The 17961-nt window shown below is 35.5% G+C and overlaps 1 protein-coding gene and 1 long non-coding RNA gene across 8 annotated transcripts in view; one reads left to right on the forward strand and one right to left on the reverse strand.

Annotated features, from left to right (window-relative positions):
• Positions 1-17961, forward strand: part of LOC145935078 (uncharacterized) — a 90700-nt gene that overhangs the window by 35704 nt on the left and 37035 nt on the right. For all 5 annotated transcript variants that reach the window (XM_083036133.1, XM_083036128.1, XM_083036131.1 and 2 more), the window contains exons 3-4: positions 1667-1915; positions 13736-13949. In XM_083036133.1, the coding sequence (XP_082892259.1) occupies positions 1667-1915; positions 13736-13949 (463 nt within the window). The remainder of the gene's footprint in view (positions 1-1666; positions 1916-13735; positions 13950-17961) is intronic.
• LOC145935083 (uncharacterized) lies at positions 1844-4242 on the reverse strand. 3 transcript variants are annotated; one of them, XR_014425161.1, is made up of 3 exons: positions 4004-4231; positions 3549-3697; positions 1863-1982 (listed from the first exon to the last, which is right to left on the reverse strand). It is a non-coding gene; the product is annotated as an uncharacterized LOC145935083 (long non-coding RNA). The 3 variants fall into 3 exon arrangements; XR_014425162.1 differs by lacking the exon at positions 3549-3697 and having other exon boundaries at positions 1844-1982; positions 4004-4242; XR_014425163.1 differs by lacking the exon at positions 3549-3697 and having other exon boundaries at positions 1846-1982; positions 4036-4242.

Below are 17961 nucleotides of genomic sequence, written 5' to 3' on the forward strand. Positions count from 1 at the left end.
ACAGTCCGTGTATGTCAGAACGCTGACCCCGGGGATAGCACCATAGATATAGCTTTCGTATCACGAAAAAAAAAGCGGAAGAAAACGAGCAAGAAGGCTCGGACTGTTCGCCAAGCAACAGCTGGCTTCTCACATCGCGCGCACTGTTACTTCTTGGCCACGCTTCTTCACATATATACGGGAGATGCCGAGTGTTGTTACCAACCGATTTATCAAAACCGGTCTGTCCTCCTTTCTTGTCCTTCCTTTTTCCTGCCATCACCGTGTCAAGACCGGTCCTGTAGCCCATTTCCCTTTCGTTGTTTCTCTAAGCGTCTCCCTTCTTCTTGGATACTCTAGATATCCCTCTATCTTCATCGCTTACTCATGCTGCGTTAATGTCTTTGTTACGTTTATCGTGCCCGAGCCTCCTTTGATAGAGTCAAGTGGAACGGGGGGGGTTTTATTTTTGATTACGGGATAAATCGATCTTTTGCGAATGTAATACATATTTATTCACGTCCGCGTCCTCTTTTGAAATATATAATAACTAGAATAACTTTTTATAAATTACTCTTTATATTATTTTACATATTATTTTCACTATGCTTTCGAAATCTGCACTTTTGTTACAGCGATTTTCTTTTGCAATAAATCTCTTGTCACTCCAACGATAATATAATACAAGAAAAAAGAAAAAGAAAGAATTATAATATTTATACACGCGCGCGCGAGGGGAATTTTACATAAATGTGTCATTTTATTTATTATTTTGTTTATTTTACTCACATCGTAGTAATTTGCTTATCTTATTCCTAAAAAAGGAGACGAAGAGAAATCTATCGAATCTGTCAATCGTTTATGAAGCGTTTCGCTGACGTTATCGATTGAAATATGCTCGAAGGCGAACTCTTCATGACAACGTATTTATGTTCATAATTTCCGCTGTTCGTTTATACAGACGAACATTTTCTCTTCAAATATGCCGCGATATTATTCTCACTTCGCGATCGGCGAAGATAAGACGAGTGTCATTACATTCCCGAAGAATTTCCTTTAGACGCACATAAAACTTTTTTCTAGAAAAGTTAACGCATTTGCATAGTCGATGCGCATAGTAACGCGAGTCTATTCGAACCTCGTCGGACCAACGCGATTATACGAGCTTTACGGAGTACGAAACGATTTTGCGGCATTGTACGTGAAACACGCAAAGAGAACATAAAGCCTTATCCGCCAAGCTCTGAGCTTTACTTTACTTCCGCGAAAGTCGAGCACAATGCGACTGAGATTGTGTTCGAATAACCTAGAGAGATCGTTTAATCACTCGCGTTGTTGAGGACTATCATCTCTTAAGAGCGCATTTAATGGTGGAGGAACAAAAGTAGATTATTTTCTATTGTGAATTTTGCATATTGTGAATTGTTGATAAAAATTAATGTACTTTTATGGGAGAATTTATCTCGTTTCTGCTAAAAATACATCTCGTCTAGTCAAAAATGACTGCTCGAAAATATATTAGATAAAAAAAAAAGAGTAGTTTTGTACATGATAATTGTAATATAATTAATTATTTAATCATTTGTACATAATTATGTATTTAATCAATTATTTAATTATTTGTATTCAATTAATTATTTAATCAATTTTTGCGGTTAATTAATTTCGAATCGCTTGTTTGTTGCAGCTGCGTCTTATCGCGGCCCCGGAGAAGACGAGGACAAGAATTCGTACGCGGCGCGAATCGCCTTTACTGGCAATTCTCGTATCTTGGGGCCGATTTGCATAGTTGTGGGCGCCCTTATGCTTGCCCTCGGCGTGCTGCTCTGCACGCTCACAAGACGCGCCAGGCGAAGGGAGCGCAGGGTGGGCTTTCATTGCCCGCTTCACGGGGACTTTTATCCTCTTAGTCCAGTTCAGGGTATCAAGATGCTCGGTGAGTTGATTTCGATTATACCACTCGATCTTTAAAATTTTTTGCGTAGATCAGCGTTTCGCAAATCCTGAAAGGAATGAAAAATTTGAGAAATTTATCGATTATATAGTCGATTAATCTGTGTATTAATTCATGTGATATTATGTCGCAAGTTGCAGAAAAATCGCGACTCCAAATTAATCAAAATTTGTTGCTTTTAATTCTGCTTAATATAATCTCGTGTCTGTCGTTTATTATTATTTTTAAACAATTGTATCTATAAATTTATTTTTAATCTATTAATTGCTCCATTCCTATCAGGATCTTTATTTCAATATCTATTTAATAAGATTATATTCTATTAAAAATTCGTTCGTTGTTTTCTTTTACTATTATCATATAAATATATCGACATGCTTCTGAAAGCAAAATACACACAAGTACTCTCACTCACGCGTGAGAATCGAAACTTGTTTCGCGTTTCTTCAGAACTCACTCGCTATGTCTCATCGTAATCATTTGATGCGTGCAATTAACCCTTCGTATCCGCATATAATAAACGTGCCTGCAATTTCGACCTTTTCAAAGAACGGAATGGCTACTAAAATGCTTCTCGAGAAAAGATCTCGACGTTGCTTTCCAGCCAGCATCGCTAGTCATTATCGTCATGTCACGCGATGTTATTACATACTTTTTACAGATATTCTTTTAAAATTATAGTTAAGTGGTATGATCTACTTCGTGCAAAGATCGTGCGTTATCAGGCCAAATTACAATCGCAATAGTTGGCGTTAAAATGTCTGTCGTTGACAATTGGCCGACTCGCCGTCCATCTTATCGTATAAAAACCACCGTTCTTGACGATTATTTGTCCTAACTTTGTTTTCGGGTTACTTAAATCTCTGTAAATCTCTGTAAATCTCTTTCGGGAAGCAAACGTGACATATCAATTATCATATTAACCAGGTGTTTACTATCGACGATAATTAATTTGACAGGTCGCGATAAAATGGGTTTATGAGATATTTGCGGCGTTTTACGACTTTGAAGCCGCGTCTTCGGCTATACCGTCTTAGAAAACCTATGAATTCGTGTTGCCTTATTATCGCGAGCGTGCCAGGTCGTGTCAATTGCTTTGAATTCAGGACGAGGCTGGATCAGGCAAGGAGTAGGGTAGCTAACTGGATTGTCGGAATTCAGGCTAATACAACTCTATCAGATTATTGCGTAGGTCGATTGCGCGCGTAGCGAATCCTACAAGTTTCCGCGTTTGAGAGATTGCTTCGAGAATCGCGTGAGTAGTAAATCTTTAAGAAAGGATCAAAGTCTTTTACTTTCAGACTTTCGGGATCGAAGAATCGGGGGCGAAAAGGGCGATAGGGATTTTGAAAGTTGTCGAGAAAGTTATCGGTTGCCGGCTCCGCGTAAAATAAAATTTAGTATACGAAACATCAGGACGTTAGATTATCGGTCTGGCGGAGAGACGAACAATTTTCGATCGGATAAATATTGAACGCGCACGGAGTTAGTTATTTTCCGATAGGAAATGGACATTGCGAGTGAAGCTAAAATTTTTCAAGACTCGGAATAGCAGCGCATGGTATAAAAAATTCAGAATCGTTCTGCGAGAATTTAGAGCTTGCACCGAGCTTACATTTTGATAGGAGACACGTATTCCCGAGAGAATTGTTGCTGCAACGATCGCATGTTGACAGTTGTTGCTACGGATAGGAAACTCGTCGGTGCAGCGGTAGTAAAAATTGCAAGGTAGTAGCTGGTCTGTTCACGTACGAATATCCCTCGCTAAACACGAAGCAACTTAACGTTCTCCATATAAACTAGTGTATAGTTAAATAGAATATTCTAACATACTTTTTCCTTGAGCATAAAATTTTATTAAAAAATAATATATTTATTAAGATGGCAGGATCTATATTTTTTCTGAATAAAATATATAAGTATATATAAATATATAAGTATTAAATATAATGTTTAATTTGGAAAATATATAAGCACTAGAAATTTAAAAATATTTTAGTAAAATAAATATATGTATCAACTTCACGAACAATTGAAAGAAAAATGATTCAAAGTTTGATTGGCCCTTACTTTCATAAATCTTCTCACGTACGCGTTCTTACTTGGGCTTTATACGCTGATACACGTTTTTCCACTCGTTTCCACTCGACGATTTATTCGAGTCACAAAGCTCGGAACTTGACTGATTGCCCAGTCGCAATTTCTTTCGCGGCGTAGCACGCAATAAGATCTTATTAGAGTCGAAGGTCGCTTTTGCATACTCTCGCGGAACATTTATCACTCGTGATTCAACGTAGCTCAACTTGAGCACTTCTTGAGCTTCACTGATGCGCGAAAAACACAAGGCAGTCATTCCGTTAACGCGGAAAGGATAATTCGTAGCTCGTTTCGCGAGGATTTCTCATGACGTGTCGCTTATCGCGATAAAATATGAACAACGGAAAATGGATAGGGCGGGGCAGACCAGTGTTTGATATCATTCTCTTAGATTTGATCGTTTTTTTTGCGTCGTAAACAGAGCTCGCTAAGTAAAAATGAAGTATAGTATAAATTATAAATCAGCGATAGAGCATCACTGTTGTGATAGAGCATGTATTAGACTTCTGCTAATTAAATACAAAACACTCGAACAGAAGACGTACAGTTTGCTAATGACTTCCGCATTTCGCGAAAACACGTCAGTGTTCGTGAAACATGATTACGAAAATAATTACGTTAAAAAAATAAAATTGTTATTGATGATCCAAGTGTCGATCTTTGCGCGTGATTCTTTTCGTATAATTTTTTCAATGTTGACATTTTTTCTTATTACGAAATTGTATTAATTTTTTTCTAGATGACATTTATTTAACTTTAAAATTACAATTTTGTAGCACTTTTGAAATTACTTATCATCACATTGTTTAATACAATTTCGATTTTGTGCGATTTTGAGCTCTTTTTTCGAATCTCCTTTTCAATATTTTTTTCTCCTCTTTAATCTGGATTTTGTGATGACGAAGACGTAATCTACTCTGTCGATCACGCCGACAGTGAGCGGATAAAGATGCATCTGGAGAAGATGTTCTAGTGTTAACAGCGTCAGGTTTATAAAAGGACGTTTTGAGAGGGATTGATTTCACGCTGCGAGGGTCGTCTCGATCGTTTCTCGTCGTGCAAAATCCCAAGACAAAAAAAAGTATCGGGGGTCGGAGCATACATAGCGCATTTCAGTATCATCCATTTAATTTCAGCTCCAGTGAATCCTTATCCTTCTCTTTCTTCCTCTCTTTCTCTCCTTGGACCGATTCGAAAACGCGTTCCTCTTCATGCAACTCTGGCGCATCCGGAGCATCGTTCATAAATATCTCATCGCGTATATGCGCCGAAAGAGTATCTTTAGTCTATTCTGTCAAGGACGAATCCTCTCGTTCTTCTCTTTCCCTGTGGTAAGATACGCCCTTTGTGCGGCCTCTGCGAGACTGATCATTTTCCAGAAATCTCATACCGACGATGGCCGCAATGTTCTCGCTCAAGTACTCCAGGCGAGTACATAGTGAGCAAGTCGTTTCAAGAAGATGAAAGTCTTTCATGATATCTAGTTTCGAGAGAAAGGAATACGTATACTTTTCAGATTGCTATGTACGGAAAGGGAGAAAGAGAAATCAACTACAAGAAAACATTGATAAAACTCGTTATCTTACGATTTATTTTACACTACTCAATGATTTCTAAATGTAACACGACGTGTTTTGCCGCGAAACGAGATAATATTTTTATTGAAGATTGATATGATTTTAAATATTAAAATATTCTTGCTTGAAAATTAAAATTTGCGTCAAAAAAATGATAAACGATAATTGTTTAAAAATTTTTTCTCGAAATATTTTCTCTATATTTTCTGCAAAATTTTTGAAAGAGAAGAGAAAACTAATCGATTTATATAATATATATATTATAATATATAAAAAATTAGATTTTGATTCATTTTACTGCCGAATTTTTTCACATTTTTCCAATTGTGGTTTACGAACTTTTTTTCAAACAAGTATACTTATGTTTGTTTTGTTTGAAGAGTAACATTAGATATTGCTTTTAGAGCAATCTCGAGCATTTCAAATAGAATCTCTTTCTTTGCGAAGACGACCGCACCGAAGTTTCCGCTTCATGATAAAACGATGAAATTATGTCTGGCTTCGCGAAGCGTAGATAAGTACAGCTTGTCTCATGAACTCGCGGAAGGAGTCGCACAAAAACATGAGCAAAGGATGTCTTACCTGGATGTAAACAATTAGGGCGGTGGCATGGAAAGCGTGACCAGTGGTGCGCTTTTAAAAATCTCGCTGCGAGCAATAACCGAACGCAATTGTGAGAAATTGTGAAGAAAACGAAAGAACAAAAGCGAAGTGTGCGAATATTCTTGACAATCATGCGCATAGATTTTAGTTGCAGAGAATAAATTTTAGAAGAGACAATCTATGCTTGTAACACTATTAGGAATATCGTATGAATTCGTTCGATTTTAGAATCTTGGAATCGTAATAATCGTACCCAATTAATATTTATAATAAATTTTAACAGAAATGACACTTGTAGAAAATGGGGAAACAATATTTCACTTAACGAGTTTGCTATGAATTTTTGCTCCGATAGGTAAGAAAAAGTTGATTCCAAATTGATCGAGAGACTCGTCGATGAAATTAGGATCCGATATTCCCGGATACTTTGCATGTTCCCCACAGCAGACTGTTCGCAAGTTTGCTATCTCCTATGTTAACACGGATATCTTCACGCTTCGATAAATTCATCTGGTTGTTGTCGGAAACTCGCCCCAAGTTCGATCTTCTGCGGAGCGCAAGCGGAGTATGATTCAGCGATAAGTTTCGTACGCGAGAATATTTTCTCGCGAGAACATTTCTCGGCGATGCGTGAAATCTTCACCTCGAGAGGAAGAGTCTGCGTGTCGCGCGCCTACGGCGAATCTTTTCTCGCCGTCGTCGGAAACGAAGCGGAAAAACTCGTTCGAACGACATGTAGGTATCTGTGTAACGACTGATTGTGCGTCGATCTAAATGTAAATTCGCCCCGACGTCTTCGTGACAAGTGCAATCTTGATGCATTCGGCGCGGAAACGCAAATCACATACGGCATGCGATGCGAAAAGACCAAGTATGGCCGTAAAACGAAATACAATCGACAATCGACATCTCGTCGGATCGCCTTCGTCAGATGCAATTGAGCGCATTTTTCATTATCTCATGGATTTAATCTCGCGAGATGCACCTGCTGCGAAGCGTCTGATTGGTTCCATATAAAATGCAATGTACTCTGTACTTTTTCTTTCTTTCTTTCTCGTTTATTTTTAAATTTAATTTCGAAAATGTTTCTTTAAATTTGTTGAGATTCATTCAGAAACTTTAAAGCTGGACTTTAATGTCATTTTTAATATAATTAATTTATATAGAAGTGTATAGAGCAGTTTAATTTCGAGAAAATAGTTTATTCTCGCGAGAATAGTTTAATCTCAATAATTTTTTTTAACGATGTCATGAAAAAGTGCATACTTTTTTCTCTGTAATATGAAAATCTCTCATTTTATTTTGAACGAAATTTGCAGTCGAGGCATTCTAAACTTAAATGCTTTCAACTCGCGCCACGCTACCCTGTAACATTTACGTATCTCGCGAGATGCGAACGACCATTCGAGCGAAAGTGACTCTAGTCACCGATGAAAGATGCCAATGACCGTTGTATCTAGATGGGTGCCGCTGCCGAGCTGCTGGCTGGCTCCGGACCGGAATCAGCTCCGACCATGGCCGTCGTTGAACGTTGCTCGCCGATGGTAGTTGGGCATTAGCTGGTTACACGTTACAGGACACGGCGATCTGGGTCGCGCGAAGCTCCCAGGGTCCATGACATCTGTTGCCCTCAATCCTATTTCTCTTCTCCTCTCCTTGCACCATCCGCGCCCCGTCTCTCTCTCTCCGACTCCCCGAATATGGGTCTTCTCCGGGTGTTTTAACCCCTTTTCCGCCCGTCTATTTTAACGAATACGCCATGGCAACGACGTCGCCGGGTAATATTGTTACCGCGCTTCGCTTAATCGCATTTCGTATTTTACGAGCGTCCGTGAACGTTGCTGAAGATGAACGCGACGTTATTATTATCACGCGACCGTCGAAGAAGACACGATGGGAAGCACGGCTACCGTTTTCTTAGTTAGACCCTCGCGAGAGCACTCTGCTAATAAACGATGAAGTTGTGATTCTATTAAGTCTCGAGTGACTCATATATCCTATCTCTAGTATAATACATATATATATACGGATCGAATCTATCTAAAGATTTATTTTGTTAATACTAATCAGAATTATCTTTCAATTTAATCAAAGATAGAGATGCTTAAAAAGTATCTTGTAAAAGGAAAAAGGGAAATAAAATTATAATAGATTGTTCTAGCAGAATTTTAATAAAAATCTGTAACGTATATCAGGTAAATAATATCGAATTATGAAGCTATCGTGGACAAATGGCCAGCCAATATTAATTTGAGTAGAATTAGAAAGACTAATTTGAGTCCAAAAGCTTTTAGACTCTGATTAAACTCTCTTAAGCTGTATATAATTGGCCTTTCTATTCTTATTATGATTAGAGAGCTTCCTTAATTTACTTTATTCAATATTAATCAATGAAAAATCATAGATGGATTATAGTTATTTAATAAATTCATGCCACGCGCATAAAATTCTTGATAATTTTTGATGGAAAAAAATAACTTGAGAGAAATGTACAGATTCTAAACGTATCATTGATAGACATAAAAAATTGTCTGTTCTCAAGCTGATTCGTCCGGCAAGAATTGTTTCGTTACCGCCTGCATGAAAAAGAGACACTTGAAAGCAATGTTACTTGGTTGTTTGAATATTCAAAATATATGTATAACGCAGGTGGGACGACAACGGAGTTTCTTACAGCTTGCACTTAGATGCCAGATGTTGCCGTCACGTTTTCAGGGCCGCGCGTGCACACACGGATACACACATACATATATAAATATGCGTCGATACACTATATATTTTTCTCTATATCTACTTTATGCCGTAACGCACACCTACGCGACTTACTGTCTGACTTTCTCCGATTCTTCAAGTATTGAAACGTTTTTCCGTAGGCGAGAGTAGGCGACGCGAGAAAGAGAATAGTGATATGACGACAAAGTGCTCGAGGTTTGAATTGTCTCGAACGACCGTAGCGGTCAGACATTTTATCGACTTAGGTTTCCTGGTCTGTTAAATAATTTGCATTGGACGCCTTTTCTCTTATTTGCGGACAATACGGAAGCGATCTTTTTTTTCAGCGAAGATATTCCTTCCGAACCATTTGACTTGATTATATTGCGGAATTATAAAGAATTTAAAGACTTCTCTCTTCGGAAGAGTTGAGCTTAAAAAATTAGCAGAGATAAAAAAGCTTACTCTTTCAGTTAGGATTTAGTAGGCCTTTACTTAAGACTTAAGAGAAATTTAATTAATTTGAAATTTAATTAATATTAATTTGAAGATTAAATATGAATAATGAATCCATTCGGTATAATTAAATTTAAAAATTTGAAAGAATTTGATAATAAAATCTCGTGAATTATGGTAAATGAAAACTACAATAGTATTATAGATACACGCTTTATCATAAAATCTTACATTTATAATTTATCGCAATTTAATTTCACGTTTTAAATGTCTTTTCTACAATAATGACATTTCATTAATTAAACAAAGCCGTTCTGATATTGTGTTAATTAAAATATTAATTGTAGCGATGTAATTAAATTGCCGCGTACAGTATATGCAGATTCTACGTTATTACATTATTTTAGCAGGATAATACCTATGTGAGAGATTATGTGATGCTGCCTATATATTAAGGCTATTGTGTGGCTACATGATAAGACATAATGCATCAGCAAATTTTATCCGTAAAACGGATAATCTGTGTATGAGAAAGCTTAAAAGAGTTTTTACATCTTTTAATTTAATACTATATAATATAAAAAAACCATTTTAATTAATTGTAACATTTAAAGTAAATTTTTTATTTCTTCAGTTAAAATATTCCATATTAATATATTTACTTATATAAAAAATACAGAGAAATATTTTGTTTACATTTTGTTTTATATTTCGTGATTTATTTTTGTAAGTAGGATTTTTGAGAATTCTTAATTATCCCATCAAATCATCAACTTTCGATTTTCCATTTTCCATGAATGCGGCTAGAGGTAGTTATTCCACACAAGGACTTGGCAGTATTTAGGTCTCGAGAGAGGTTGCATTAATAACATATCTCGCCGAGGACCGAGCATATTCCACGAGCGGTTCGCAATTTATCAGATACCGATCGTCGTTTAAACGCCAATTAATCTCCCGCAAAGATGCGTTTCCTGCAATCCTCGCGATCTGACGGTATATTTTATTTCTTTGAAAGGTCAGGTTTATCGTGCACTGCAGAGGTATGCTAGCGCAATCTGATAAATGTGATTAATATCCTATAGCGACGTGTGTTAGCCGGATAGATTTAGTCTTGGCCTTTACCAAAAGTGGGTTACACCGATTTCGGTGATGCCCTGTCGACCAATTAAACGTTGATCGCCAATGGCCGAGTTGTGGAATATACCCTTCGGCTTCTTTCGACCTGTTTCAGTTTTGTTGATCGATTAAGTAGAAGTTTAATTAAAAAATAGTGTTATTTCCTGTTATATGTGTCATATGTAGTTGTTTGCATATATGTGTATGAAAAATTTCAAGTATGTAAAGGATTAGTTAAATAATTCGACAGACTCGTAATAGTTAAGATTTAATGCACTAATTAAAATCTTCTTTTAATTTTTAATTACTTCTAACTAATAACGTTGCGATATTGAAGCAACTGTCTTTTTTTTTCGCTTCGATCATTCGCGATTAAAAAGGGGAAAATCTGGGACATATCTACAGATACATGAATGCGAGTAATCGATTGGCGGTTCGTCGTGAGTTTATTAAGATCCAAGATGTTGGTCAGGAACAAATCCCGACAGATTGTCACTTCCAGACTGCGTTGCTTCACTTCTCTCGTCTTTTCCCTTCCTCTTCTGCGATGAAAATCTCTGTTAAAAGAGCTTCATCTCGAGAGACGAACGGTTTTCCGATACTTTCAGCTTTTGTATTGAGACGTCTTCTTCTTATTGTCCGCGCGATTTGTTGATGACGGACGGCAAAATATCCACTATGCCGTTGCGTCATTCTTCTCTGCCTTTGTCCGGCTTTGCGAAGCCCGAGAGATTCAACTAGAATAGAGTGACAGCTTATATTGACTTCGAGATTAAGCAACCCTTGCGCGATTACTGTGCGACAGCGAGATGACAAACGTATATTCGAACTCGTATATTCGAACTCACACTCCCATACCTGTCGTTAAATTCAATTTAGCTCGGAGCTTTTGTCCAGATACCTTAAACAAGAAATGACGAGAGATCGAGAGAGGATAATTGAAATTGTTAAACAAATGGAGCATATTATTATTTTGTAATAAAGTTAACAGTTGTTATTGAATTGCTAAAAAATAAAGTTAGATGTTTATTTAATTCATTTAATTATTATGAAATTATCAGAAACTTGTATTTCCAATTTTACCATTGAAACTTGTAATACTGTTTTACGTATATGTCTAAAGTTCACGTTAAACCTGCGTCTTAATCCTACGTCAGTATAATCTTACTTCGAGGACTTTATTTATTTTCAGTAAATATTAATTCGACTCTAATCTCCATAACCTTCATTTTACAATAATATTGTATTATATTGTGTTTTTGAAACTTTTTTATAAGTAATCTTTTCTTGAAAGGTAGAATTTATGTTGTTTATTTTACGATTATTTATATTAAGTTTTGACGTTAAATTAAATTTATTAATTTAACCCCTTACGAGAGGCGAACGTGCTTCTATACATAATGCATTGCTCGTGTTTTTTTTGTAAATTTTCTGATATAAAAATATATTTGCAAAAAGAAAAGAGATTTCTCGTCAAATATATCTAAAAAAATTTAATGGGAAACGAATTATTTTTTTTTTCACACAAATTATGAGTTTCATATAAATATTGACCGCATAAGTATTCATAACACATTTGATTTTGATCGCATTAAAATGATTTTGCGCTTCACGTTATCGATGAGGAATTCCAACCGCGTTACGCTCGTATATTGTGCGTCCGCATATCTATTTATCTTGCCTTTTCTCGCCTTGTGAGGATGTTACGACATCGCGATGGTGGACAGTCATGCATTTGATAGTAGCCATCATTCTTTCGCTTTCGTACTCGTAACACATAGCTGGGAAGAAAAACACGGAGGCTTACAGGGGACTTTGTCGACGCGGCGCTGATCTTCCATTGTTGAAAGACCGAATTGCAGAATCGCTATACTGCTTTGCGTTATGCAGATCCTCTCGTCGAGAGAGAGTCCGACCGTGTTACAAATTCATGCTTGTCCACCGCATTGCATCCGCGGACAGCAGCTTCCTTCTCGTCTGAATTATCCAACGACGTTGGAAGGCAGGTGGAATTTAATTGGCAAGTGATCGTAATCCCCCAAGAATGCGCGCTCACCGGCGTTCATCTTCATTTGAATAATAAATCTGATAAAATTATACAGCGTGTTAGAAGAAAGGATTAAAAATTTTAAGATTTTTTTTCGTCAATATTGAATTGATTTTAATATTAACGCCTGAATTGAATACTTATGTGAGCCTGGCACCTTTACTTTGAATAAATTAAATTTTTAAACAATTATATTTTGTTCGTAATGGTTTGTAGGAACAATAATTTCGTTCGTGGTCGAAGGCATACAAAAAAATAGTATTTTGAAAAAATGATTCCCATCCGGGAGATTTTAAGATAAAAAAAAATCGCTGATATATTTTAATTTATACTGTTTATGGTGATTTTACTTTTGTGTACATGTTACGTCTAAAAATTACACAGGAAAAAGGAAATTGGATGTAATTGCATTTTAAATGCAATATGTGGTACGCGCTTGCAATTTTTATTTTTTTTTAATTTTAATTTTTTAAAAATCTCTTCTACCTAATGAAGACGAGTGCGTTGTTTAAAGTCCGTATTATAACAACTTTGGCCGATACGAATATCAAGCGGAGAGAATTGATCTACATAGTTATCATTCATGCATATGTGATCGTTGTGTTTGCTAATGTGCGTTCGGTTCTTAATCTCTTAACAGAAATCTAAACGACCGAGAGACGCGCGTATCGCCTCGTCAAATCAAAAACAGCGCAATGTATATTCAAATCGCAGTGGATTTGAAAGAGGTTGGAAAAAAGTTCTCCCTTTGCATACTAAACGTCGCATTATCTTTGCGCTGTAATAATGTCGCCGGAGCGCAATGACTCCGATATAATATACGTACAACGGGCGTGCAGCACGCATTATTCTCCATGGTAACATAATTATTTCATGTCTTGATGAATATCGAAAAAAATTAAAAAAAAATGTTTTCTTCTTTTTTTTCTATATTTTTCTCCTTTAAAATTGTTCTTTTATAGCAACAGGAATTTCATTAATGTCGGGAAATTTTAATGAATATTTTAAGTAAAATATATTTTAAGTATATAAGATAAGTTATTATTTACGAAAAATTTATTTTAATTATTTTAAAGAAAACATTTATCTCTGATATGTGTCATTAGGTGATTGAACTCACTGCATGTATGTTTTGGTTCATCAGTTTTTGACGCTTACTCCTAAAATAATCGACGACATATTGTATTGTTCCAGGGGTATCTGGCAAGGATGTAAGTGGATGGCCGAAGATCCCCTGTCTGAAGGGTCGTGCGTCGAGCAAAGGCGGTAGCGGTGCGGGAGGGCCACATGCTGGTCCACCGCAGTGTCCGCACTCTGTTTTGAGCAGCACTCGCAGCTCCGTGAGCAGCTCGCCTTTGAGTCCGTGCCCGACCCCCATGCCCTTCCTGGTGACTTCGGGCTCTGTCAGGTAAGTTTAATTAAGCAGTTTGCTCTTCAGTATATCTCGCTTACATTATCATTATGTATTTGATACCGAAACTCGATTTATAAACGCTAAGCCCGAGAAGAAATCAAGGAAATAAACTGTAAACTGTATTATAATGAAAAATATATAAATCATTCTGAATGCTATTACACTGATTGCGAAGGCAAAACACGTTTTTTTAAAGTTTGACATTACGTTTTAAAAAGCAAGCGTGTATGTGGCCTAGTTCTGTCATATTTCATTTATATTTTTTGTTCTAATGCAATTTTAAATTCATTTTGTTCCTTTTATCGAATTCAAGAGTTAGTTTGCACAGCTTATCTCGGATCAATCATTGAACATCAAAAAAATATTGAGAGAACCAATTAGCAATACTAAAAGCCCCTTGTGCAATTTCGCGGAACAATACAAAGAGCTTCTTTTTCAACGTAAAAACGACACCAGCTGTCGTTCGTGTAAAGGCCGCATTCACTAAAAATAGGTTTAATACATATTTTATCGAGCACTATATCCAGCTATGGGACAAACATAGCTTGGTACTGTAAGTCGCATAAAGTTTATAGTCGTGGACGCAGTCAATGACAAATTTTAATTTGTCATTGATTTATTATTATGTATTTCTTACTGTCACATGTGTATGCACATATTGATCTCCTTTTCATTTTTAAAAATATGTTTGATAAGACAGGTGATTTTTTTCATAATAATTATATGTAATCCCAGAAAAAAAACAATTCGAGTAAAATCAATTTCTGTCGCGATAAATATTTTATTCGTAATTATACGTTACAGCACGCATTTAAAGAATATTTATATGTACATTGAATTGTACATCTGCTTTTAAATAGTTATAAATATGTGTGAAAAAATGGTATTTTTTTCTTTTTTTTTTTTTTAATATATGCAATTAATTTTATTACTGCGTTTTTTGGGGGGGATCAAAGACGATAACAATATTGTTGCGCTTTTAGTGCGAAAGCAATATCGCACGATGATCGATGAAGGTATGATAACTAAGGCTCTTTTATGCAACTGTTTTTTATCGCGTGTTATGACGTAATAACAATTAACGTTGTGAAAAATGAAAAAACCTTCTGATACGCGCGTTGCACATCTCACGTTGCACTTAACATTGCATTGATATACATAATTGACATATATTGATTATACATAATTCCAGCTATTATCGATACCATTTTTCCGATAAATTATTAACAACACTTATCATTTCATTAAAGTTCTTTTTTTACTTTAACACTCATCGATATGATTTAATCTCATTCGTTAAAAGTTTTCTTTCTCTCAAGTCACTTCAATGCTACGTTCGATTCTCGACAATCGAACAGATTAACGATCTATTAACTTTTAATTGTGATTCTTTGCGCTCGTTACAATGATTGTAATTATTTCCAACTATGATGATCCTTGTTAATAAGTTACGAAACAGAAATCTTATAGGGCCATCACGTGTTGTTGAAACTTTATGAAATCTTTTAAAAACTTTGTATTATCTTTTAAAAACTTTTTTATTAAAAGTATTGCTTTTTTGTATTTGTAAATTTTGATTTAAATGCATAAAGTTAAAGCCTGAAGAGAGCGATAACTTTCGCGCTTTGTACTTACATGGAAAATACGAACTTTTTATGATATATACGAGAAGTCCTGCTCAATTCCCTTCGTTATTTTTTTTTTACACGAGAAAATATTTTATGCCCAAGATTATAAAAGTAATACAAGGCAACGAGATAAATGCACTGTAATTTTTTATACAATGTGTTGTGAAGTCAACTCATAAATTGGGGGAAATAAACATATTATCCAATAGATAAGTGGAATAAGAATCATGAAAGTTTTTTTTTTTTTTTACGATATATGAAACGTTATTATTCGCACAATTTAAGAGATTGTTTTGCTCTATATAGGGTCGATTGTTCCAACTTCTTGGTAAGTTTTACCCGACAGGTAGCTCTTTTCAGATAAGTTCTAAAAAAGAGACGAAGATATGCTACCTGTCGGGTAAAACTTATCAAGAAGTTGGAACAACCGGCCCTTAAAGTTAACTTTGTTCAGAGTCAGAGTTTAATTCGAGATAGCTCATATCTTGTATTTCGATTATTTTTTATTTTTTAATTTTTATTATTTTAAATTATTTTTTTATAAATTTCCCCGAAAATCTTGTATGTTTTAGTCTCAAAGTATATTTTTGATCTACTTATATATAGATAAACTACTCTTAATTTTCGCAAAAATAATAATTGCTGCGATTTTTAAAACTACATTTCTTTATTGTTAAACCTCTTTTTCGCTTTTTTGAGAAAGAGACGGAGGTTTTTCCAGAAGACAAGACCTTCATCTATCTTCCCGAGAGAACCGCTTTTTTTTCGAAAAGTTCGCGAATTTCACGCACGCGAGCGGAATAGTGAGTTTGTCGGATATAACTTCGACATCCATCGACGTGCCGAGTTTGAATAATTCATTACGTCTCCCGAAGCACCCGACCGCCGTTGCAATATCGATAATCATCCACTTTGACCAACTATTTCCCCTTCCCGCCGACTTTGATAATCGTTTTGCGAATTCCCGTGGCACGAAAGCAAGTCACGCCGGAATCCATCTCAAATAAGCAGGCTTGTCTCATCAATCTAGCACTATATGGGGTGCTGAAATAAATATTTTACTTGATATATATAAATTTTTACTTTATATATATATAAACTTTATATTATTAAATATATAAATTTCTTAATTTCTATATTTTTATTTATTTTATTTTAACGAAACAATAATATTCATATAACATAAAAAGCTCGATCTTTTTGTATATTTAATTTTAGCAATATATATTAATAATAAGTTATTACAGATTTTTTATTTAATTTCAATTAAATTAGTAGAACTTTAAAAATCATTTAATTAGCGAAATATTTAGTTAAATATTAAAAAGATGTGTGGATATCTTTGCAAAGAAGAACAGATTGATTGAATTGATTCAATTTAGTTAGAAATGTACATAATTTTTTCCCAAATAAACGGAGCATTTATGATTCATTCGCTTAATAGCGAGATCTTTAACATATCGCGTATCTTGCGTTTTAATCGCGTTTGGGGACATTCTGTGAAGAAATCGCGTCGCGATTATGTCTCTTTGCTCGTGTTTTAAGCCTTAAAATAGTGTTGCGACTTTTAGTAGAGCGTGGGACAGGAACGAGACGTTCCTGCGAAGGGCACAGATGCCTCGCGTGTAGAGGCAAATTGAATGCGTAGGCGTGTCTATAACCCGTATCGAAGTTATCGATTAGCTTCTTACTCTGCTCTCAACTCCAGGAGGCTTTTCGTCTCTTGACAAATGTTAACGGCACGAGAATAGGAGAGGGAGAAAGAGGACGAGAGACATGACTCGCGTAAAAGCCGTATATCAGTTATAAGCCGTAACATATGGAACTTTTCAAATGTCAGCCTGCAAATCTTTCCGTGCACTCTCTCGAATCTCTCATCTAATCGATGAGCCGCGTCACATATTCATATTCTTTCATATCGACGAAATCTGTAATTTTTTTCTACAACGGCGAAAATTATTTCAATATCAAAGAGAATAAATCACAGTTCTTTTTATCAAATCACAAAGTATTTGTAACTTGACTCTTTCTATCATATTGAAAAACGTAATTGAAATTGTATTTAATAATATGATTCGGAGTGTTTTTATTCGATGCAAATGCGAGAGAAATTAACATCTTGCGTGTAGCATGAATTGCTTCTCCGTAACGATTTAGTAAAACCTCGTATGACAAAGTGCAAAAGTCCTTAGACTTGTTGGAAAAAAAACCAATTTGTTGCGTCACTTTGCAATCATTAAACATACTTAATCGAGGACTAACATATTAGAAGAAATTGCAGGAGGTATTATCGAGTTTTTTTGCTATGTATTTAAAAGCACGTTTGACAGCACCAGTACTGGTGTCTAAAATTAATTTTTTTATTCTGAAATTTCTTA

This window comes from Prenolepis imparis, unplaced genomic scaffold (genome assembly GCF_030444845.1).
Source record: "Prenolepis imparis isolate NDT839.2.m4 unplaced genomic scaffold, iyPreImpa1.0 SCAF_4, whole genome shotgun sequence".
Classification (NCBI taxonomy): Eukaryota; Metazoa; Arthropoda; class Insecta; order Hymenoptera; family Formicidae; genus Prenolepis; species Prenolepis imparis.